Here is a 25631-nt window from a genome sequence, read left to right on the forward strand (position 1 = left end):
ATGATCATTGGAAGAGTGGTCCCAGGTTATGTTCACGGACAAGTCCCGGTATAGTCTGAACAGTGATTCTCGCCGGGCTTTCATCTCGCGTGAACCAGGAACCAGATACCAACCCCTTAACGTCCTTCAAAGGGACCTGTATGGAGGTCGTGGTTTGATGGTGTGGGGTGGGATTATGATTGGTGCACGTACACCCCTGCATGTCTTTGACAGAGGAACTGTAACAGGTCAGGTGTATTGGGACGTCATTTTGCACCAGTGTGTCCGCCTTTTCAGGGGTGCAGTGGGTCCCACGTTCCTCCTGATGGACGATAACGCACGGCCCCACCGAGGTGCCATCGTGGAGGAGAACCTTGAAACAGAAGATATCAGGCTAATGGCAACGTATCGCTGCACGTCTTCAAACCCGTAGGACACTTCAGGAGCTCCGACAGGCACTGGCGCAAGAATGGGAGGCTATACCCCAGCAGCTGCTCGACCACCTGATCCAGAGTATGCCAACTCGATGTGCGGCCTGTGTACGTGTGCATGGTGATCATATCCTATACTGATGTCGGGGTACATGCTCAGGAAACAGTGTCGTTCTGTGGCACATGTGTTTAGGGATGGTTCTCTCAGCTTATCACCAATACCGTGGACTTACAGATGTGTGTCGTGTGTGTTCCCTATGTGTCTATGCTGTTAGCGCCAGTTTTGTGTAGTGCCACGTTGCGTGGCACCACATTCTGCAATTATCCTTAATTTATGAGCATGAGTGTATATCTGTAGTCTGTAAGCCACTGTGAAGGGAATGGCAGAATCTACTTTCCATTGTTTCAGTCATTAGGGCTCCTTTCCTTTCCATTTACGTAAGAAAACATCGTTCTTGTGAAACACAACTAGCTCTTCTCACTCGAAATGCTGAGTGCTATTGACAATTCTAATTCATTCCGTGTTTCTACATTTCCACAAGCCTTTCGACACTGTACCACACAAGCTGCTTGTACAGAAGTTGCGTGCCTATGGAACACCGTCTCAGTTATGTGACTGGATTCGTGATTTCCTGACAGAGAGGTCACAGTTCGTAGTAATTGACGCAAAGTCATCGAGTAAAACAGAAGTGATTTCTGGCGTTCCCCGAAGTAGTGTTATAGCCCCTTTGCTGTTCTTCGTCTATATAAACGATTTAGGAGACAATCTGAGCAGCCGTCATAGGTTGTTTGCACCTGACGCTATCGTTTATCGACTAGGAAAGTCATCAGAAGATCATAACTAATTGCAAAACGATTTAGAAAAGGTATCTGTATGGTGCGAAAATTGGCAATTGACCCTGAATAACTAAAAGTGTGAGGCCATCCAGACGTGCGTGGAAAAAAAGAAAGAAATCCGTTAAACTTCGGTTACACGACAAATCAGTCAGATCTAAGGATCGTAAATTTAACTAAATACCTAGGAATTACAATTACGAACATCTTGAATTGGAAGGAACACATAGAAAATGATGTGGGGAAGAATAACCGAAGACTGCGTTTTATTTGCAGAACACGTAGAAAATGAGACAGATCTACTAAAGAGACTGCCTACAGTACGCTTGTCCGCCTTCTTTTAGAATACTGCTGCGCGGTGTGGTATCCTTACCAGATAGGACTGACGGAGTACATCGACACAGTTCAAAGAAGGGCAGCACGTTTTGTATTATCGCGAATTGGGGAAAGAGTGTCACTGAAACGATACTGGATTTGGGGTGGACATCGTTAGGCGTTTTTCGTTGCGGCGGAATCTTCTCACGAAATTTCAATCACAAACTTTCTCCTCCGAATACGAAAATATTTTGTTGACGCTGACTGACATAGGGAGAAACGATCATCATAATAAAATAAGGGAAATCAGAGACCGCACCGAAAGATATAGCTGTTCGTTCTTCCCGCGTGCTCTACGTGATTGGAATAGAGAATTATTGTGAAGATGATTCGATGAACATTCTACCAGGCACTTAAATGTGATCTGCAGAGTATCCATATAGATGTAGATGTAGACGGATTGCGGGGGATGGAAAACTTGTGGGAAGTGACCATTCTGTGTAGTCTATGGCTCTTGGTCCTTACAGGCGCCTTTTCAAGGCACAGTATAATATGTTTCCCGTCTAGCACTGTAGCACAGCGTGCTGCAGTCTACAGCACGTGTACTAGGAATTAGCTTTAGTATACAAGGTGCCGGCCGCGGTGGTCTCGCGGTTCTAGGCGCGCAGTCCGGAACCGTGCCACTGCTACGGTCGCAGGTTCGAATCCTGCCTCGGGCGTGGATGTGTGTGATGTCCTTAGGTTAGTTAGGTTTAAGTAGTTCTAAGCTCTAGGGGACTGATGACCACAGCAGTTGAGTCCCATAGTGCTCAGAGCCATTTGAACCATATACAAGGTGCTCCTGTAAAGTTCAGCGAATGGTCTCAGAAAATAAAGGAAAAAAAGACTTACAAAAAGAAAAAGCCTTTACTGGCCTTCAAAGTAATCGCCACTAGCTACAGTACGCTTCTAACATCGGCTGTGAAGCTGCTGGAAACTGTCAGCTTGTTGTGGAATCGCGCGAAGCACCGTGGTCACGCGTTGTTGGATATCCGCAACGTCTGCGTGCTCTACTTTCTCGCTCAATGTAAGGTGGCTGTTCTTCAACACCCTCCTTATTCTCTGAATTTGGCGCCAGTAGTCTTCTTTTTGTTTCAAATGGTTCAAATGGCTCTGAGCACTATGGGACTTAACATCTGAGGTCATCAGTCCCCTAGAATTTAGAACTACTTAAACCCAACTAACCTAAGGACATCACACACATCCATGCCCGAGGCAGGATTCAAACCTGCAACCGTAGCGGTCGCGCGGTTCCAGACTGAAGTGCCTAGAACAGCTCGGCCACAGCGGCCGGCTCTTTTTGTTTCCTCGCCTTAAATCAGCCCTGAATGGCTTACGCTTCTCAGACATATCTCGTGACGAGGATGCGTCATGAAATTCCACAAGAAGCGTATACTAGCAGGTTCCAATAGTTTTATACCCGCTGTCAGAAATGAGGTGTAGCTAATGGTGATTATTTTCAAGGCCAACAAAGGTATTTTGCTTCTAACTCTTGTTTCCTTTATCTTCTGAGACCATTAATCGATCTGTTCAGACGCATCTTGTATGTTAAAATGTTGAAAAAACTGCGACCAGTCACTTTTTTATAATAATTCATTTGTCTTCATCAGTTTCCGGCTGGTATCGTTTACAATGTGACATCATGGTTCTGAATTAACGAAGCCAACGTATACAAAAGCTAAAAACTAAACGAAGTAAATTAATCAAGGAATACAGTGTTCGTTGTTGGCTGTATTGTGCTTCATTAAAATTTTGCTATGTCATGTGTTACATATCGTGCTCATCACATTCTTTTCTCTCACAGACATAAAAGCACAAGTCGTACTCCATCGTAACACACTCTAAGTGCTGCAGACTGACAACTAAAACATTCCCCAGCACTTAGAGTATGTTACGATGGAGTACGACTTCTGCTTTTATATGTGTTGCATAAGAATGTGATGAGCGTGATATGTAATACGTGACATAGCAAATGTGCTTGACAAGGGCTCACGGCCGAAATTAGCTAACAGCACGATTTTAATAAAACATAACGCAACCTACAACGGACAATGTATTCTTTTATTAAACACTAAATGAAATGTCTTCGTTTCCGCAGAAATGTCAGTGCACTCCGTTTCCGCATAAGAGTCATCCCATACAAGTGACACAAACTCGGAGCGCGGTGAGAATGATTGTTTAAACGCCTCTGTGCGCGCTGTGATGAATCCGATCTTGTCCTTGCTATCCACAGAATAGTGACGCACAAGCGGCTGTAGTATAATTCCAGCTTCACCACTTAAAGCTAGTTCTTGTAACTTTGCAAAAACGCTCTCTGGGGATAGTTTGTATCTGTCTTCAAGCACCTACCAGTTCAGTTTCTTCAGCATCTGCGGGAAACTCTCCAGTGGATCAAACAAATCGGTGGCCACTCGTGCTGCACTTCTGTGCATACATCCAATGTTTCCTGTTTGGTATGGCTCCCACACATTCGAGCGATACTCTAGAATGTTTTGCAAGTAATCTCCTTTGTAGACTGATTGCAATTTCCTAGTATTTTGCCAATGAACCGAAGTCTCTCCCCAACTTTACCTACAACTCAGCCTATGTGATTGTTCTATTTCATAGCCCTACACATCGTAACATCCATGTATTTTTATGAGGTGATCGTTTCCATTTTGTCTCACTGATATTATAGGCATAGCATACCACGCTTTTTCTTTTTTCTTTTAATTGCACAATTTTACATTTATGAACATTTAAAGAGACTTGCCAATCTTGGTACTACTTTGAATTTCCCCTATATCCGATTGAATATTTATCCAACATTTTTCAGGCAGTACGTTATAGATAATCGCTTCTGTGGAAAAGCTGAGGCTAGTTTTTACTTTGTCTGTAAGGTCATTAACGTGCAGCATGAACACCATGGCTCGCAACACAAATTTCCTTGGAACACACCTTACTTTACTTCTCAATCAGTTGATGACTCGTCATCCAAGATAATAATCTGCGTCCTTCCTACATCCTCAGTCCAGTCACAGATTTCACTTCGTACTTCATATGATCGTACTTTCGGTAATAAATATAGGTGTGGTACTGAGTGACGCCTGTGTACGATATACGTGTGACGTTAGAATTCGTTATCATATTTCGCCATCTTATCAGCAGCTACCCAGGCTGCGTGCAGAAAAGGCCAGAGACTTCCGTACAAACACACTTTGTACCTTGTACTGTCACTTTCACTAATACTATTACTGTTGCTATCATAATAATAATAATTATTATTATTATTATTATTATCATTATTATTATTATACTAGACGTATTATTAATGTCAACAGTTCCTAGCGCTGTTATTCAAACTATTACTAGCTACATTCCAAACAATTTTATTAATATCATTTTAGTACTATTTATCGTTTTAAAATTATTGTTACCTCTTAAGAAATTACGAAGCAAAAAAACTTCACGTGCAAAACTCTAGTGCGACGTAGATAAATGTAATATAATGCGCATACATAGGGGCAGAAATCCATTCCAGTACGATTATGCCATAGGTGGTAAATCATTGGAAGCGGTAACGACCGTAAAATACTTAGGAGTTACTATCCGGAGCGATCTGAAGTGGAATGATCACATAAAACAAATAGTGGGAAAAGCAGGCGCCAGGTTGAGATTCATAGGAAGAATTCTAAGAAAATGTGACTCATCGACGAAAGAAGTAGCTTACAAAACGCTTGTTCGTCCGATTCTTGAGTATTGCTCATCAGTATGGGACCCTTACCAGGTTGGATTAATAGAAGAGATAGACATGATCCAGCGAAAAGAAGCGCGATTCGTCATGGGGACATTTAGTCAGCGCGAGAGCGTTACGGAGATGCTGAACAAGCTCCAGTGGCGGACACTTCAAGAAAGGCGTTACGCAATACGGAGAGGTTTATTATCGAAATTACGAGAGAGCACATTCCGGGAAGAGATGGGCAACATATTACTACCGCCCACATATATCTCGCGTAATGATCACAACGAAAAGATCCGAGAAATTAGAGCAAATACGGAGACTTACAAGCAGTCGTTCTTCCCACGCACAATTCGTGAATGGAACAGGGAAGGGGGGATCAGATAGTCGTACAATAAGTACCCTCCGCCACACACCGTAAGGTGGCTCGCGGAGTATAGATGTAGATGTAGATGTAGAAGAGAGGATCTGAAGACCCTACTCTGACCACGTTAAATAAGCGAATAAACTACAATTAATAAATATAACAATTAATGGTGAAATGTGATGGGAAGGCGAACTAACACGAGTACGTCGTCTGATGCCTGCGTCATTCTGATGAGCACACTCCCGGTAGAAATGAATTCCTAACGCCCCACATTCATATAGGTGGCGATCTATGTCACAGTAGAGCAGTAAAATATAAATTTTCTCTCGACCACATTAAATCATTTGATAAAAAAGAAAGAGGACTTGTGATGTACAGATGCAGATGTGGACGAAGTGTTTGCTACATAGATTTCTTAAACATTCTAGAAATAACACATCATTGACGGTTAGACGTCGGTGGGATCTGTTTGCAGATCGCCATTCGGCACGCCGCGGCCGTTTGAGCAGTCGCAGCCGCCGACTGCGCAGGGACAGAGGCCGCAGTTCCGGCCACAGAGCTTCCGGCCGCAGCACAGCACCTTCCAGCAATCTCAGAGGCCCGCATTCCCGCCATCGGCACAGGCTCAAAGTTCCTTCCAGAGACCTGGTCTGGCGCCACTGCAGCCCAACACCTTCCATCAGAATGGAAAGGGAAGCTTCCAGTTCCAGCAGACCTTCACGGGATCCACTCAGAGGCCAAACCCCTTCCAGTCGCCGACTGCTGTTGGAGCCACTGCTTTCCAAAGACAGCAGCTCTCCACCCAGAACGCCTTCCAGCAGTCACGTCCCGCATCTGTTCCCACTGCTTTCCAGCAGAACTCCGCCTCCTTCCAACAGCAGCAGCAAGTTCCTTTCCAAAGGCCAAATCCTTTACAGTCCTCACAACCCACCTTCTCGCAAAATAACTTCCAGACTTCATTCCAGAGACCAAACAGTTTCCAACAGACATCACAGGTACCAAGCCAGAATACTTTACAAGCCTCGCAGACAAGGCCAACTGGTTTCCAGCAACAACAAGTGTCATTCAGTCAAAATCCTTTCCAGAGGCCGACCTCATTCCAAAACCCTGTCTCAAATCAGGTATCATTCAGACCATCTCAGCCATTACAGAACAATTTCCAATCAACATTCCCCAGCCAGGGTGGACTGCAACCAACGGGTCCCTTCCAGAACACACTGCAAAGCAGCAATCTCGCTCAGAGCAATTTCCAAACCCAGCCGCGTCCAACATTAAACGCTTTCCAGTCCAATGGACAAAATTCTTTCCAGAACCCTACTGGGCAAGGTCAGTCAGCCCCTGCACAATCACAGCTGCCCACCGTCGTCCAATCAGTAACACGATATGAAGAGCATCTCCAGGAAGGCCCTGGAGCGACGCAGAAACCTCAAACACAACAACAGCAGCAGATATCTCAGCAGGCTGTATTCCAACAGAATCAGCAACAGAATTTGTTGTTACAGCAAAGACAGCAACAACAGCCACAGCAGCTCTTGCTACAGCAGCAGCAGCAGCAGCAGCAGCAACAGGAGAGACAGAAACAGATTTTATTACAACAGCAGCAGCAACTCCTGCAGCAACAAAGACAGCAACAGCAGCAGCAGCGACAGCAGCAGCAGCAGCAGCAACAACAACAACAACAACAGCAGCAGCAGCAGCAACAGCAACAGCAACAGCAGCAGCAGCAGCAGTATCAACAGCAGCAGCAGCAATATTTCCTGCAACAGCAACAGCTGCTGCAACAGCAAAAACAGCAACAACAACAAAAGCAACAGCAACAACAGCAGCAGCTGCAGCAGCAACAATACTTCCTGCAACAGCAGCAGAGACAGCCTCAGCAGCAACCAGTTCTGCAGCAACAGAGCCCACGTGACAACAGGAACAGTGACAGCAGGCAAGCCGGCAGCAGTAGCAGCCCCACCACTGGCGCAGCCGACAGCAGCAGCAGCAGCAGCGACAGCAAAGCTGGTGACAAGACCAACAAGACTGCGGCAGCGCTCGCTTCGCTGCCAGACGAAGTTCCAGCTGACCTGCGCCAGCAGCTGCTGTCGTCTGGTGTTCTGTCAAACGCCGACATCTCGATCCTCGACTACGACAAGGTTAGTCCAGTCTGCCAGATAACTTTTAAGAATGCTCATTCAACTTCACCACACTTAAAAAATGTGGATGAATGTCAGATGAAGTCTGTAACAAAGATAAACAACCTGATAATGTCCGATTACAAAATCTGTGGTGAACAATTTGAACATGCCACATTATATTTTATAGGTAACACTAACAAGCGGTATGAAACAGGACGTTCACTTATTATCTGTATCTGGGAGGCGGAAGGATTTGTTCGATAGGTTGTGAGAAAATGCTCTGCACCTGTAAAAGAAATCGCAAAAAATACACTATTGCGGCCAGCTCTAGAGTATTGTGAGAATGCAGAATCTCGCGGCGGTAATACTGAATAAAAAGACCTTGACTTCCCAGCCGCGTTAAGTGATTAGAATTACACGACCTTCGGTCCTCATGTACACTAGCTGCCGGCTGTGACGTCACTGGCGCCCGCGTTGACTTTGCGGCGTTCGATGCGTCCTCTTCAACGCCCCGATCGCTGGATCCCACGCCGTTGTGAGCTGCTGGCCATCCTCTCTGGTTAGGGTCTTATCGGTGAATTTTATTTCAATGAGTTCTTTAATTTTGCAATTCCGGAAGCCGTTAGTGCGAGTCACGACGGATGTTTCGTCAAATTTTATCCCTTGTCCGTGTCCGGTTAAAATTTCATGAAACATCCTTCGTGCCTCGCAGTAACGGCTTGCGGGGCTGTATGATTAAAGACGTCATTGAAATAAAAATCGCCGATGACACCCTAAATAGAGAGGATTACCTGTCATCTCTCCATGTGATCTTGTGAGATGTTTGGTATTTACATGAGAACTCTAAGGGTGTACTGTGGTATCAGGCACTGTACGTCTCCATTATCCAGTACCGGTGCATCAGCCATAAGAAGTGTTTTGACTGCTTGTTTGGATGACAGACCCCACTTCTTTCTTGGCCTCGTTGGTCGCCTCAAATATCTTCCATTTAGCACCTCATTTAGCACTTGTTGTATTCTATCGGTGGCCTTCGTGGTCGCCAGTAAAGTAATTATCTTTTACACAAATCGAGCTCGCAACCTTACATGTTACACAGACCGTAACAATTCAGCATCAGTTTGAAGAAAGTCAGAACATGTAATGAGTGGTGGCCAGGGAGCATGTAACTGAACACCACCTGTCTGACAACAAAATGATACCTACAAATCTCTTATGAATTATAATCTCTCATTTATGAACAATGTAGGTAAATATTACTTATTACTAAGTGGTAGCAACAGGGAATCTGTGCAACCCATCCTTTAAATCAATGCAGCTTCAGAAATAAAAAAGAAAAAGAAAAACAAATCTACCGACTATAACACCTAGGTGTCGGTGTTTGTGTGGCTAAATAATGAGAAAAATATTACGCAGAACGCGGAGTATTTTTAAGGAACTGATATTAATGCACTAACACCACAAACGACGACAGGAGATTTGAACCTCAGAAAAAATAGGGGTAGTAGAACTTTTTACGATTAATAAACAAAGTATTCGAATAACTTTGAGTCAGGAATTGTGCTTTGTTTCCTCCACACTCAGCCATACGGAAGGTCCTCCTCCAAGTGTTTAGCGCGGCTGACTGTCATCTGGGGCACCCGGGTTCGAATTCCGGTACTGCCAGGTTATTGCCTGGTTACCATGGCTATACTTACGATATCGGAAATGTGAAAATGTAAGGTGTCTACGTTGATCTCTAATGTTTCGTAGAACACATTTGAGGCTATGTTCTGTTCTAGTTCCACTGTCATACACTGAAGAACCAAAGAAACTGGTACACCTGCCTAATATCGTGTAGGGCCCCCGCGAGCACGCAAAAGAACGCGACGTCGTATGGACTCGACTAATGTCTGAAGTAGTGCTGGAGAGAACTGACACCATGAATCCGTCAGGGCTGTCCATAAATCCGTAAGAGTACGATGGGTGGGGATCTCTCCTGAACAGGACGTTGCAAGGCATCCCAGATATGGTTTATAATGTTCATGTCTGCGAAATTTGCTGGCCAGCGGAAGTGTTTAAACTCAGAAGAGTGTTACTGGAGCCACTCTGTAGCAATTCTGGACGTATGGGGTGTAGCATTGTCCTGCCGGAATTGCTGAAGTCCGTCGGAATGCACAATGGACATGAATGGATGCAGGTGGCCAGACAGGATGTTTACGTTCGTGACACATGTCAGAGTCGTATGCAGACGTATCAAGGGTCCCATATGACTCCAACCGCACACGCCCCGCGCCATTACACGGCCTCTACCAGCTTGGTAGTCCCCTGCTGACACGCAGGGTTCACGGGTTCATGAGTTTGTCTCCATATCCGTACACGTCAGTCCGCTCGATACAATTTGAAACGAGACTCGTCCGACCAGGCAACGTGTTTCCACTCATCAACAGTCTAATGACGGTGTTGACGGCCCCAGGTGAGGCGTAAAGGTTTGTGTCGTGCAGTCCTCAAGTGTACCAGTTCTAGAATACTGTAAGAATGCAGAGTCTCGCGGCGGTAACATTAAACAAAAAGTTCGGCTACGTAAGCTCATATCGATGATTTTTCGTTGAATGGTTCGCACGATGACACTTGCTGATGGTCCAGCATTGAAAGCTACAGCAATTTGCGGAAGGATTGCACTTCCGTCACGTTGAAGGATTCTCTTCAGTCGGCCCCGTTCTTGCAGTATCTTTTTCCGGACGCAGCGATGTCGGAGATTTGATGTTTCACCGGATTCTTGATATTCAGGGTAGTACACTCGTGAAATGACCGTACGGGAAAATCCCCACTTCGTGGCTACATCGGAGATGCTGTGTCCCATCGCTCGTGCGCCAACTGTAACACCACGTTGAAACTCATTTAAATCTTGGTAACCTGTTATTGTAGCAGCAGTAGCCCATCTAACAACTGCGCCAAACACTTGTTGTCTTATATAGAATAGGCGTTGCCGACCGCAGCGCCTCATTCTGATGTTTACATAGCTCTGTATTTGAATACGCATGCCTATACCAGTTTCTTTGGCTCTTCAGTGTATGTTCATTATTCCTTTTTTATGACGCAGCTGGCATCACTTTTTCATCTAGCATCGTATAACACTTAAATGCTTATGTACTGGATTAATTATTCACCCGCAAGGATAGCCGTGAGCGCTGACGCGCTGCTTCCTGGACTCGGAAAGGCGCGCCTGCCCCGGATCGAATCCGCCCGGCGGATTAACGACGAGGGCCGGTGTGCCTGCCAGCTGGATGTGGTTTTTAGGCGGTTTTCCACATCCCGAAGTGAATACCGGGTTGGTCCCCACGTTCCGCCTCAGTTACACGCGTCGCAGACATTTGAAACTTGTCCGCACTATTTCACGATTTACACTATACGCAGACAGTTGGGGTACACTGATTCCGTCCTGGGGGGTACGGGGTGGTGGAAGGAAGAACATGCGGCCACCCCTAACACTAACATTGCCAAATCCATTGTAACCACGCCGAGCTTGCGATCGCTGCAGGATTATGGCGTAAGCGAAAGAAGAAGAAGAAGAAGAAGAAGAAGTACTGGACTAGTTAATCATTGGTGTTTCTCTCTCTGCCTTTTGTGTGTGTATGTCTGACTGAATGTGCAAGCTTGTATATTCGTGTGTGTGTGTGTGTGTGTGTGTGTAGTCTCTGCAAATGGAAGATTTGGGGATAACCTAATTTGATGCGCCTTGCTGCAGATTGGCGACATTCCAATGTGTAGTCTCTGCAAATGGAAGATTTGGGGATAACCTAATTTGATGCGCCTTGCTGCAGATTGGCGACATTCCAATCGAGAAGCTGCCGAAGGAGGCCCTGGAGAACTTCTACGCGGCGGGCAGCGCTCCTGTCCCCTCCGTTGTGAGGCCTGACAACTCTACTGCCAGCGCCGGCAGCGTGCCCCAGGCGCAGCCAGTGCAGATGAAGGTACGTCACGTCACTGCTCACCACCACCGGGAGCGCCCATTTCCACGATGAAAATTTCTGATCCTCCGGTTTTTGAAGTTTACTAACATATCGTATTTTTGGTACAGTAACTCCAGGCATTACTTTGCTTAAGTAGCCCTGTGATGACTTACGGTTGTCGTATTCTGGCACAGGATGGAGGACGTTTAGGGGTTTAAGGTCAGTCTACAATTCCGAGCTGCGAGGAGCAAACGCAGAAAGATAAATTCCCCGTGAAGGCTGGCTGATGACTTGGATCAGCACCAAACACTGTCACAGGGCACGTACGAGAGATGCAGATTCTGGGACTCGTCAGGAGACTCATGCAATTCAGGGGCCTGATTAACACTATTTATTTGCGATCACACTAACTACTACACTAAAGGCTACTTCTAAACATTAGAAAAAAGCAAAGGAGGTAATTGGTTGTACAACAGAACTCAATGTCTGAAGCCACGGGGGCAGATGCTAACAGAAGTAGTGAACACTAGCAGCACGTTACGTACGAACTTGGGAGCAGCACTCCAAGTGAAGAAAACAGACATGTAGGAGTTTACCGAGGCTGGCCACGAGCGACACGGAGTCGGCGCCTCAGCGATCTGACTGACAACTCCCTCTGAATACAAAAACATGGGTTTTTAAATTATCGTGGCGTGGAACCATTTCTTTCTTCCGATAGTCGACCCACCAATCCACCGGCATTTAACAAGCTTTGCCCAATCAGGTAAGCCGTTCTTCACCTCCAGGGCGCCTCAGGCCAACCACATTTGCACTACTGGCCATTAAAATTGATACACCACCAAGATGACGTGCTACAGACGCGAAATTTAACCGACAGGAAGAAGATGATGTGATATGCAAATTATTAGCTTTTCAGAGCATTCACACAAGGTTGGCGCCGGTGACGACACCTACAACGTGCTGACATGAGGAAAGATCCAACCGATTTCTCATACACAAACAGCAGTTGACCGGCGTTGCCTGGTGAAACGTTGTTGTGATGCCTCATGTAAGGAGGAGAAATGCGTACTATAACGCTTCCGACTTTGATAAAGGTCGAATTGTAGCCTATCGCCATTGCGGTTTATCGTATCGCGACATTGCTGCTCGCGTTGGTCGCGATCCAATGACTGTTAGCAGAATATGGAATCGGCGGGTTCAGCAGGGTAATACGGAACGCCGTGCTGGATCCCAACGGCCTCGTATCACCAGCAGTCGAGATGACAGGCATCCTATCCGCATGGCTGTAACGGCTCGTGCAGCCATGTCTCGATCCCTGAATCAACAGATAGGGACATTTTCAAAACAACAACCATCTGCACGAACAGTTCGACGACGTTTGCAGCAGCATGGACTATCAGCTCGGAGACCATGGATGCAGTTATCCTTGACGCTGCATCACACACAGGAGCGCCTGCGATGGTGTACTCAACGACGAACCTGGGTGCACGAATAGCAAAACGTCATTTTTTCGGATGAATCCAGGTTCTGTTTACAGCATCATGATGGTCGCATCCGTGTTTGGCGACATCGCGGTGAACGCACATTGGAAGCGTGTATTCGTCATCGCCATACTGGCGTATCACCCCGCGTGATGGTATGGGGTGCCATTCGTTACACGTCTCGGTCACCTCTTGTTCGCATTGACGGCACTTCGAACAGTGGGCGTTGCATTTCAGATGTGTTGCGACCCGTGGCTCTACCCTTCAAATGCTTCAAATGGCTCTGAGCACTATGCGAATTAACTTCTGAGGTCATAAGTCGCCTAGAACTTAGAACTAATTAAACCTAATTAAGCTAAGGACATCACACACATCCATGCCCGAGGCAGGATCGAACCTGCGACCGTAGCGGTCGCGCGGTCTACCCTTCATTCGATCTCTGCGAAACCCTACATTTGAGCAGGATAATGCACGACCGCATGTTGCAGGTGCTGTACGGGCCTTTCTGGATACAGAAAATGTTCGACTGCTGCCCTGGCCAGCACATTCTCCAGATCTCTCACCAATTGAAAACGTCTGGTCAATGGTGGCCGAGCAACTGGCTCGTCACAATACGCCAGTCACTACTCTTAATGAACTGTGGTATCGTGTTGAAGCTGCATGGGCAGGTGTACCTGTACACGTCAACCAAGCTCTGTTTGATTCAATGCTCAGGCGTATCAAGGCCGTTATTACGGCCAGAGGTGGTTGTTCTGGGTACTGGTTTCTCAGGATCTATGCATCCAAATTGCGTGAAAATGTAATGACATGTCAGTTCTAGTATAATATATTTGTCCAATGAATACCCGTTTATCATCTGCATTTCTTCTTGGTGTAGCAATTTTAATGGGCAGTAGTGTAGATTTCTCCCCTATTCCTACTCGGTAGGTAGGTATGCTTCTGGGTTTTACGCTAACAAACTCCAACTTTAGTATCAATAGCGTCCAGCTGAAATCTAAGCTCACTGCCATGCTGTTATGGCCGGCAACAACAATGTTTTACTTCATTTTGCCCGGCGCTCCGTCCTTCTCTGAGTGGGAACTGCTGTAGTAGTACTCTAACCTGTGTAGACCCACTGACGTTGCAGTACTCAGGAGCAAGTGTCGAGCTTGCTGCCTCTGCTAAGACGTGCCTTTTCGTGACCATCTTCTACAGTGACGCCTTACGACATCGTCTAGGCGGTGGATAGAGTTAACCGGTTAATTCTCTGAAGTTATATTCCCCCCCCCCCCCCCCCCGGGATAGCTGCCCAGAGCGTCTGATATTTCACGTTACGGCAAGAAAGGAAGAATGAATCGTTTGTTGGTGTTAATAACGACCATCCTCCTTTACCTCCTCTGCATTACTGCAGATGACGTGTCACTGAGCACATTTGTTCTGTGCATGCAGTACACGTGAGGCGCCTAGTTCTTTCCACTTCACTGTGTGGAATACGAAGGTTCTGTTATAGTTCACTAACCTGCTGTCTTCAAGTTGATGTCCCCAGCGCAGAAAACAGCACGCAGGTCGTAGGTTCTGTATCTTGAGGCTGAAACTGACTTTTAGCGAGGTTCTGTTCTGAAATAATATACCACTTCTTTGGGATGCCACTCGCGTCTTTTAATATAGCCACACGAGAAGACTACATGACATTAATACAACACCTTCTGATACAGCAAAGTACATGATCAAACACAATGTTTACGAAAATGTATCTTTGCACTATTTGTGGCACGCGTCTGTGCCTCATGGCTACCAGAGTGAATCTTTTAATACTGAATACTAGCAAACACATCCTGCGACAGACAACATGTCTGTTCTTCTCGACTGCCTAATCCAGAGTGACGAACAGGAACTTAAATAAAAATTGGAAACACATCCTACGACATACAACATGTCTGTTCTTCACGACTGCCTAATCCAGAGTGACGAGCAGCCCGAAACACTTCGCTCGCCATACCAGAAAAGGCGCGACCCGAACGCTTCTGAAGTGCTTCGTCTGCAATTTCGTCAGTCTTTTGTTTTTGGTTTAAATTGTTTTTAATAATTCTAAAATGACTGATTGATAGTCAGCTGTTGAGAGATATTTATATTAAAACGTGAAGTCATTCCAGTGAATAGTTTAACTAATAATAATAACTATACTTTAACGTTTTGGCGCCCTTGCTTCGAACACAGCAGCCAATCACAGAGCAATAACATTATGCTGGCGGTCTTTCTCACGGGAATGGTACCGAATCTAACATGTGTCACAGGTACCTCACACCACATTTCGTCATCCATATACTTCTTGCATCTCCACTGCTCTGGGAACAGCTCCTTGGAGCCTAATATGATGGCTGACTAAGCCAGAAATATTACAACGTCTCTAATGTTACTATTTATCTCCGGTAACCTAACTGCTACTACGTTTGCCTGGTCTCTGCATTGTGTCTCTAATTTCCTACCTTGCATAGCCTTTGATGGCTCCAAATAGCCTTAAGCGTAACAATGTACAAGACATTATGTCGTCAATATGTGACACGGTATTTCTAACTATTGACATAGTGTTCCACACGACTTTTTTGTGACAGGGCCGTTAAATAATCGTGTGTAAACTAGCCATGGTTTCCTTCGGGGTTAGCGTCAACCTCTCATTGTCATCCTTATCGTTATACTTTATTTTGATTTAGTCATACAGCTGCAGCTCGAGGTAAGCAGAACGGACAAAAATCAGTCACCTCCAAAAGCATACTGGATAATGCCGCCTCTGGCCTCGGTAACGGACTCAATTCGGCGAGGGAGAAAGTCCGAAAGTTCCGTTATGTACGCTATACCCATTTCAAACCACTCAATGATGACTAGATCCCAAATTGCAAATAGTTGATTCCTACATTTCACCCGCTGTTCCAGGTAGTCCTAAATATTTTCTATTGGACCGAGATCGGGTGATTTAGCGGGCCAGTCGAGGTGCGATTTGGTGGCTAAATGTTGGCCGGACCAGGTACGTACGGTTAAAGCCCTGTGGACATTACTATTGTCATCTTGGAAGACGCGAGTGATCACAGTACACTCATCACGCAGATGTAGAAGAAGGGCAACACTTGGTCACCGAGAAAGTTGACATAAACATACTGGTTCATGTTCAAGATAACGTGAATGAGCGGGACCTAAACATGTTACGAAAAATTGTCTCAAAACGTCACAGAATCTGTTCCAGTTTGAACTACACCCTCTACACACATTGCAGGTTAGACGTCTCATTGGGCCACTGGTGTACTCGACGTCTTGCGTCATTTGAAAAGAGGAAAAAATTACGACTCGTCGGAGCACGCTTCACGCTCCAAGAGGAAAAATCACGACTCGTCGGAGTGCGCTACACGACCAGAGTCAGCTACTGTCCATGTTTTGTTTTGTTTGACCCACTGAAAACGTGCAGCTTTATGTGCTGGTGTGAGCAATGCTCTCTTGCAAGGTACTGACACCAAATGCCTATTGCATGCATTTCGTCGCTATATTCCCTCGGAAACTGATTAAGATGGTCCAGCATTCACTAAGAGCACCGATTACTGTAGAGACCGAAACGCATTACATTGACAGGGCGTGACACTCGTCTCCAGTCTCTGTCAGTTAGGATCTTTCTATGATCAGTGCTCTTGCGCCGTGTTACACAGCTGCGGGAGATACCCCATTCCGCCATGATGAAACAACAAAAGAAAAAGGTTCAAATGGCTCTGAGCACTATGGGTCTTAACATCTGAGGTCATCAGTCCCCTAGACTTAGAACTCATTAAACCTAACTAACCTAAGGACATCACACACATCCATGCCCGAGGCAGGATTCGAACCTGCGACCGTAGCAGCAGCGCGGTTCCGGACTGAAGCGCCTAGAACCGCTCGGCCACAACGGCCGGCATGAAGCAACAAATGGGCCAACTTCATTCACGATGTGGTAATGGGGACGACGAAACACGATAGCTCCTTCCTGCCATTCTGTTACATCTCTTCGTCGACATATCTTCAAAAATGTTCAAATGTGTGTGAAATCTTATGGGACTTAACTGCTAAGGTCATCAGTCCCTAAGCTTACACACTACTTAACCTAAATTAGCCCGAGGGAGGTCTCGAACCTCCGCCGGTATCAGCCGCACAGTCCATGACTGCAGCGCCTTAGACCGCTCGGCTAATCCCGCGCGGCCGACCTATCTTAATGCGATGATTGCACACAAACGACTAGCACATACAGACCATTTCACTGTCATAAATAACCCCAGCGTTGGGCGGTCGCCTGGTACTTTCCACCATCCATACAGCTCCGATGCGACCACTGTGGTTCTTTAAGTGGGTGACTAATACGAGGGGCAATAAGTAACACAGCACTTTTTTTCGTCGGCCAGTTTCGGTGGAAAAAGTGTTAAATTTATTGTGGAACATCGTGGAATATTCCCGCTTCAGTCCCTATAGTTGAACAAAATTCCGATAGGTGGTAGTGCTACACGTAGCGTTCAAAATACCGTCTGTAGTGGAAGTGCGTTGCAAGCAGACAGCTGTCACTGAGTTTCCTTTGGCGGAAGACCAGAGCATCGCAGATATTCATAGGCGCATTCGCAATGTCTACGAATATCTGGCTGTGAACAAAAAAAATGGCTCTGAGCATTATGGGACTCAACTGCTGTGGTCATAAGTCCCCTAGAACTTAGAACTACTTAAACCTAACTAACCTAAGGACATCACACACATCCATGCCCGAGGCAGGATTCGAACCTGCGAAGTAGCGGTCGTGCGGTTCCAGACTGTAGCGCCTTTAACCGCTCGGCCACTCCGGCCGGCTGTGAACAAAAGCACGGTGAGTCGTTGAGCGCGGCGTCTGTCATCAGCGCAACAAGGTCGTGCAAACGTGACTGATCTCTCGCGCCCCGGCTGTCCCCTCATGGCTGTGACTCCTGCAATATCGGAATGCGCGGGCACTCCCATTCAAGCTGATCCGGAGGATCAAAAACACTGTGCTACTCAACTGTATGTCTCTGTTGGTAGTGTTGACACACTCGTCCACCATTTGGGGCATTCCAAGGTGTGTGCAACGATCAACTCTCAACTGTATTGTGCTACCCTCCGGAAACTGAAGAAACGACTTCAGCGTGTTCGTCGCCATGAGAACGTGAGGCCTCACACAACTCTGCGTAGCCAAGAGGAGCTCACAAAACCTCATTAGACTGTACTTCTTCAAACACCCTACAGCCCGGTACTCGCACTTCCCGACTTCCAACTGCTCCGGGAAGCAGCACGTGGATGATGAGGAGGTGATTGATACAGCAAGACGTCGACCAGCACAGTGGTATCATGCGGGCATACAGGCTCTTCCGGTAAGGTGTCTTAAGGCCGTCACATTGAACGGACATAATGTTGAAAAATAGGGTTTTGTAGTCAAAATAGTGGGGAATATTATAGTGTATAGGAATCCCGTATAAAACCAACCTGCTTTAAAAAAAATGCGTTGCGATACTTATTGAACGTATCTCGTATGTTGACTGGTGAGCTTATTTATTCCTTGCTGTTGTATTCTTACAGTTCGGGACAAATGAGATGAAATCGTTTGTCAGCTCTGCACGAGAGGCGTATTCCAGTGGTGTTCCGCGGACGATGTCCTCCCAGTGTGCGCAGGCGCGGACTTTCGCCCATCAGTCAGCGCGTGAGGCCTCTCCCTGGACCGTAACTCTCGCCGCAGTGAGTGAGAGTTTCACTGCGGTAACCACCGCCTCTGGGTCAGACCGTATTTCCTCAGGCTCTGCTCCTTTCTCCCGGGTATCTGTGGTCAGTTCGTCGCTAGCTCCGTGATCAGGACACCGCCATACGCCACAGAAGGGGCCCCATCCGGTCTGAACGCAACATGAAATTGAGTGTGCGTATTGCTCCTAATGGGGATCCGTATAGAGCAATCAGCTTTTACGTATATATATATATATATATATATATATATATATATATATATATATATATATATATATATATATATATTCGCAAACCACTGCAGACTGACTGACTGCGAAGGGTACATCGTACCACAATTATCAGTTTTCGATTTTTTCCATACTCCATTCACATGCTTTTTCTTTCTTTCTTTCTTCTCTCTCTCTCTCTCTCTCTCTCTTTCTTTTTTTTATCAATCTTCTGACTGGCTTGACGAATTCCTCTCTTGTTGCAACCTCTTCATTTCAGAGAGCAGCACGTCCTCAGTTATTTGCTGGATGCATTCCAATCTCCGCCTTCCACTATAGTTTTTACCCTCTACATCTCCATCTAGTACCATGGAAGTTATTCTCTGACATCTTAGCAGATGTCCTATCAGTCTATCCTTCTTCTAGTCAGTGCAACATTTGTCTGTAGCACCACTTTTCAAATGATTCGATTCTCTTATGTTTTGGTTTTCCCACAATCCATGTTTCACCACCACAGACTGCTGTGCTCCAACATACATTTTCAGAAATTTCTTCCTCAAATTAAGGCCTATGTTTGGGACTAGTAGGTTTCTCTTGGCCAGGAATGCCCTTTTCGCCAGCGCTAGTCTGCTTTTGATGTCGTTGCTCCGTCCGTCATTTGTTATTTTGCTACTTCGTGATGACCAATCCTGATGCTAAGTTTCTCGCTATTCTCATTTCTGCTACTTTTCATTACTCTCGTCTTTCTTCGATTTAATCTCATTTCATATTCTGTACTCATTAGACTGCTCATTCCATTCAGCAGATCCCGTAATTCTTTTTCACTCAGTATAGCAATGTCATCAGTTTAATCCGAACACTTTGTTCTTCGTCTTCCACTCTTATTATTCCTTCTCATCTCTTACATATGTTGCATCTTACCCGTCTCTCCCTACAGGTTAACCCTATTTTTCTCAGAATTTTGAACATCTTTCACCATTTGACTTTGTCGAACGCTATTTCCAAGTCGACAAATCCTTGAACGTTTCTTTATCTTTCTGTAGTCTTGCTTCCATTATCACTCGCAACGTCAGATGTGCCTCTCTGGTGCCTTTACCTTTCCTAATGCCAATCTAACCATCACCTAACACATCATCAATTTTCTTTTCCATTCTTTTATATATTCTTCTTGTCAGCAACTCGGATCCATGAGTTGTTAAGCTAGCTGTGCTGTAATTCCAGCACTTGTCACTCTTGCGGTCTTCAGAATTATGTGGCCGATATTTTTTCGAAAGTCAGATGGTATATCGTCAGATTCATATTTTCTACACACCAGCGTGTATAGTCTTTTTGTTGCCCCTTTCCCCAATGAACCTTACACAAAACAAACGTTAGATCAGAAGCATTGTCGTGCTATCATCCTTGAATACCAGTCCTCCAAATTTGCGCAACTTGAGTTCGCGACAATAACCTCGCCTTTGATCGAAAGATTGCCTTTCAGGTTCCCCGGGGCTCTCTGTTACACTTTCGTATGAGCTGTACCAAATTGTTGCGATCATGACAGCGCGCCTCTGAATGCGTTCAACGTATGTTGCCAAGCCTAATTGATAAGAATTCCAACGCCGTAATAATAGTCTAAAACATGTCGACTTAGCATCTTGCATGCGATTTCCTTTACATATCCACAGCACGTACTCAGTATTATCATTATCATTATCATCAATATATCATCATCATCACCACCACCACCACCACCAACTTCCTTTCAAGGATTAGGCTGTTGCCTGTTCCCAACTCACAAACAAAATCTTCGCATCTTTTTCAAGGTCTTCGAACACCTCTCTCCCGTTCAGATTGTCGTTCAGGATATTCTGGGAAATTCTGTGGCCTGACATTCTCATGAGGTATTGCCTATAGTCTTCACGACATTGTTGAGTTCTTGTATTCATGCTGAAAATATTTTATTCTGTTCTAATAGATTCAGTTTCTAATTATGTCTCTCCTTTTGTAGCCCTTCGTCTTCCCTAGGAAACCTCATCTTTGCTGTTTCAATTTTTTTTCCTTTATTACCAGACATTTTATAGTTGTATTTCTCGTATGTTCCGTTCAGCTGGTATACTGATATTTGGAGGTCATCTTCATTCTTTTGGTTAATAGCTATAATAACCAGCAAACAGAAGTACATTCCGGTATTGCTCATTTGCCATCTTAATTCTTTTGTTTACTTTACTTTTCCATTTACAAAGAATGATACTTCACACCCTCGTCTAACACCTTGACAGTTAATTATTTCTTCCAATCGATTCCTACCTATGTTTATTATAATGCGTGTATTTTTATTAAGACTTTTCACTGCCTCTGTTAGGTTCAGACATAATCTTAAAGGCTGTCACGGCTCGCACGGTAAAGAACCTTCTCATGGTCGATAAAGGCTAAATGTATTTCTATGTTAAATTCTATGTTTTTTCTATAATGTTTTTCATTACAAACACGTAGTCTGTGCATGAACGGTCTGATCTAAATACATTTTATTCTTCAGAAAGAATAGCTTCTGTGATATTCCTCACTCGGTTATTGGTCGTCTTCGAATATACACTCCTGGAAATTGAAATAAGAACACCGTGAATTCATTGTCCCAGGAAGGGGAAACTTTATTGACACATTCCTGGGGTGAGATACATCACGTGATCACACTGACAGACCCACAGGCACATAGACACAGGCAACAGAGCATGCACAATGTCGGCACTAGTACAGTGTATATCCACCTTTCGCAGCAATGCAGGCTGCTATTCTCCCATGGAGACGATCGTAGAGATGCTGGATGTAGTCCTGTGGAACGGCTTGCCATGCCATTTCCACCTGGCGCCTCAGTTGGACCAGCGTTCGTGCTGGACGTGCAGACCGCGTGAGACGACGCTTCATCCAGTCCCAAACATGCTCAATGGGGGACAGATCCGGAGATCTTGCTAGCCAGGGTAGTTGACTTACACCTTCTAGAGCACGTTGGGTGGCACGGGGTACATGCGGACGTGCATTGTCCTGTTGGAACAGCAAGTTCCCTTGCCGGTCTAGGAATGGTAGAACGATGGGTTCGATGACGGTTTGGATGTACCGTGCACTATTCAGTGTCCCCTCGACGATCACCAGTGGTGTACGGCCAGTGTAGGAGATCGCTCCCCACACCATGATGCCGGGTGTTGGCCCTGTGTGCCTCAGTCGTATGCAGTCCTGATTGTGGCGCTCATCTGCACGGCGCCAAACACGCATACGACCATCATTGGCACCAAGGCAGAAGCGACTCTCATCGCTGAAGACGACACGTCTCCATTCGTCCCTCCATTCACGCCTGTCGCGACACCACTGGAGGCGGGCTGCACGATGTTGGGGCGTGAGCGGAAGACGGCCTAACGGTGTGCGGGACCGTAGCCCAGCTTCATGGAGACGGTTGCGAATGGTCCTCGCCGATACCCCAGGAGCAACAGTGTCCCTAATTTGCTGGGAAGTGGCGGTGCGGTCCCCTACGGCACTGCGTAGGGTCCTACGGTCTTGGCGTGCATCCGTGCGTCGCTGCGGTCCGGTCCCAGGTCGACGGGCACGTGCACCTTCCGCCGACCACCGGCGACAACATCGATGTACTGTGGAGACCTCACGCCCCACGCGTTGAGCAATTCGGCAGTACGTCCACCCGGCTTCCCGCATGCCCACTATACGCCCTCGCTCAAAGTCCGTCAACTGCACATACGGTTCACGTCCACGCTGTCGCGGCATGCTACCAGTGTTAAAAGACTGCGATGGAGCTCCGTATGCCACGGCAAACTGGCTGACACTGACGGCGGCAGTGCACAAATGCTGCGCAGCTAGCGCCATTCGACGGCCAACACCGCGGTTCCTGGTGTGTCCGCTGTGCCGTGCGAGTGATCATTGCTTGTACAGCCCTCTCGCAGTGTCCGGAGCAAGTATGGTGGGTCTGACACACCGGTGTCAATGTGTTCTTTTTTCCATTTCCAGGAGTGTAGTTTGCAGCCAGTGTTAGAAGACCGATGCCACAATAGTTTTTACAGTCATTACAATTTCTTGGCAAGTGAGATTACTTTTGTTGTATACCGAGAATCTGGGACCTTACAGTTCGTCCAACAAGTACTCAGTACTCTTCCTATAAATCTAAGTCTTGCAGACACCTCTCTATGGAGATCGCTATTGTTCCAAGTCTATTTTACCGATTATTATATGTCGTAATTGTGACTGTTTAGAATCTATGAGACTTAAGGCACTTCCAGAAAATATGTCATCCACCCAATCCTTTAAATAGCAAGGGCAGTTAAATAAGACAGTTAATGACTCATGCATCAATGTTGCAGACGAGAATAATATACAGAAGAACGGAAAATAAAATAGAAGATCTGTTAGATGACGAAATATAAAGGCGCCAGGGTGGCAGTTCTGACGTCGCGGTTTCTAATGGAAGCAAGATCGAAGAAAATGAAGACACTCTTATAGGATTTGTCGGCCTAGAACAAGCGTAGACGATGTAAAACAATATTGCAAGTTTTTCGAAATTCTGAGAAAAATAGGAGTAAGTCATAGAGAAAGACGGATAATATACAATATGTACAAGAATCAAGAGGGGACAATAAATGGAAAACCACTAACGAAATACTCGGATTAAAGAGGATGTAAGATAGGGATGCGCTCTTTCACCTCTATTGTTCAGTCTACATATCATGTAAGCAACGGCGAAAATATAAGAACGTTTCAAGAGTGGGACTGAAATTCAAGGTAAAAGAATATCAATAAGATTCGCTGCTGGCATTGCCTCCCTCAGTGAAAGTGAAGAAGAATTATAGGATCTGTTGAATGGAATGAACAGTCTACTGAGAACAGAATATGGATTGAGAATAAATTGAAGAAAGACGAAAGTTATGAGAAGTAACAGAAAAGAGAACATCGAGAAACTTAACATTATAACTGGTAATCACGAAGCAGATGAAGTTAAGGAATTCTGCTACCGAGGCAGCAAACTAACCCATGACGGACGGAGCAAGGAGGACATGAAAAGCTGACTAGCACTGGCAAAGAGGGCATTCCTAGCCAAGAGAAGTCTGCTAGTATCAAACATGGGCCTTAGTTTGAGGAACAAATTTCTGAGAATGTACATTGGAACACAGCGCTGTATGGCAGTGAGACATGGATTGTGGGGAAATGGTGAACGAGAATCGAAGCATTTGAGATGTGGCGTTATAGAAGGATGTTGAAAATTAGATGAAGTGATAAAAGATGAGGAAGGTCTCCGCAAAATCGACGGGGAGAATAACGGGTGGGAAACATTTGCATGAACGAGGGACAGGTTGACAATACATGTGTGAAGACATCAAGGAATAACTTCTGTGGTCCTAGAGACAGCTCTAGGCTGTAAAAGGTAAAAAAAAAACATAGAGGAAGACAGAGCTTAGCCAACAATTAATCGAGGACGCGGGCTGGTACTCTGAGACGAAGAGGCTGGCACAACAGAGGAAGTCGTGCGGGGTCGCGCCACACTAGTCAGAAGACAGCTGACCAATAACAAACTGTGACTGCATACACATCCAAAACGAATGTGTCAAAAAGTGCCTTCTTCTACAAATTTTCTGTATCTGGTTCTTACACAAAGCACTACGGTCCTTGCAACGCCATCTTGAGATGTTGCAATTCATTCACATATTTTCCAGGTTATTAATCGGTTTCAGGTACACGCATTTCTTTAATAACTTTTCTTATGTCTTGACCAGACTTTTTTTATTTCCAAAAGCATCTTACACGTTACGAATTTATTTAGTTTTCAAAGGCAGTGTTAAGCCAATCATATAAAAATCACTAGATACACTGTATCGTGTCAGCATTCTCAATCACGAGATCTGGTCTGCGGCCATGACCAAGGAGCTGATTTCTGTCGTCGGGTGACTGAATGCTCCGCAGAGCGTTCCGACCGATGTTTACAGAGAGTTGCTGACGATTTTGAAAAATAGTGATAGGTATCTGTATCAGTTTGAAGTTTCTTGCCATGCCGTAATAATGAGCAACTTACTTTTTGGAGTCTCCTCGTATAGTCACGTTGTGAGAACCTTACGATAACAGTATGCTGCAGGATCGCGTTCCGCTACTTTAATTAGTAAATCTTGTGAAGATACGAGGTCTGTTCAAAAAATTCCGGAACTTTGTCCACAAAGCTTTTCTGCGCTTACCTTGTACTTCTTGTTCGTACTCTCCTTCGAAATACACTCCTCCACAATTGATACACCGCTCCCAACGGCGTTTCCACATCCGGAAGCAGTCTTGGTACGCCTCTTGCTGGATCACGCGAAGTGCCGTCTGCAAATTTTCTTTTATCTCGTCTATCGTTGTAAATCTTCGTCGTTTCAAACGGGTTTCCAACTTTAGAAATAAAAGAAGTCCGCAGAGGCCACGTGTAGAGAGTACGGAGGAAGAGGCAGGAACAGTGATTTCCCTTTTTGTGCAATAGTCAAAGG

General features: G+C 45.6%; 1 protein-coding gene across 1 annotated transcript in view; it reads left to right on the forward strand.

Moving 5' to 3' along the window:
• Window positions 1-25631, forward strand: part of LOC124799058 (histone-lysine N-methyltransferase 2D-like) — a 157294-nt gene that overhangs the window by 83258 nt on the left and 48405 nt on the right. Inside the window, exons 4-5 of the mRNA XM_047262597.1 lie at window positions 6159-7821; window positions 11604-11753. Coding sequence (XP_047118553.1) covers window positions 6159-7821; window positions 11604-11753 — 1813 coding nt within the window. The remainder of the gene's footprint in view (window positions 1-6158; window positions 7822-11603; window positions 11754-25631) is intronic.

The sequence above is a fragment of the Schistocerca piceifrons genome, chromosome 5 (genome assembly GCF_021461385.2).
Source record: "Schistocerca piceifrons isolate TAMUIC-IGC-003096 chromosome 5, iqSchPice1.1, whole genome shotgun sequence".
Taxonomy (NCBI): Eukaryota; Metazoa; Arthropoda; class Insecta; order Orthoptera; family Acrididae; genus Schistocerca; species Schistocerca piceifrons.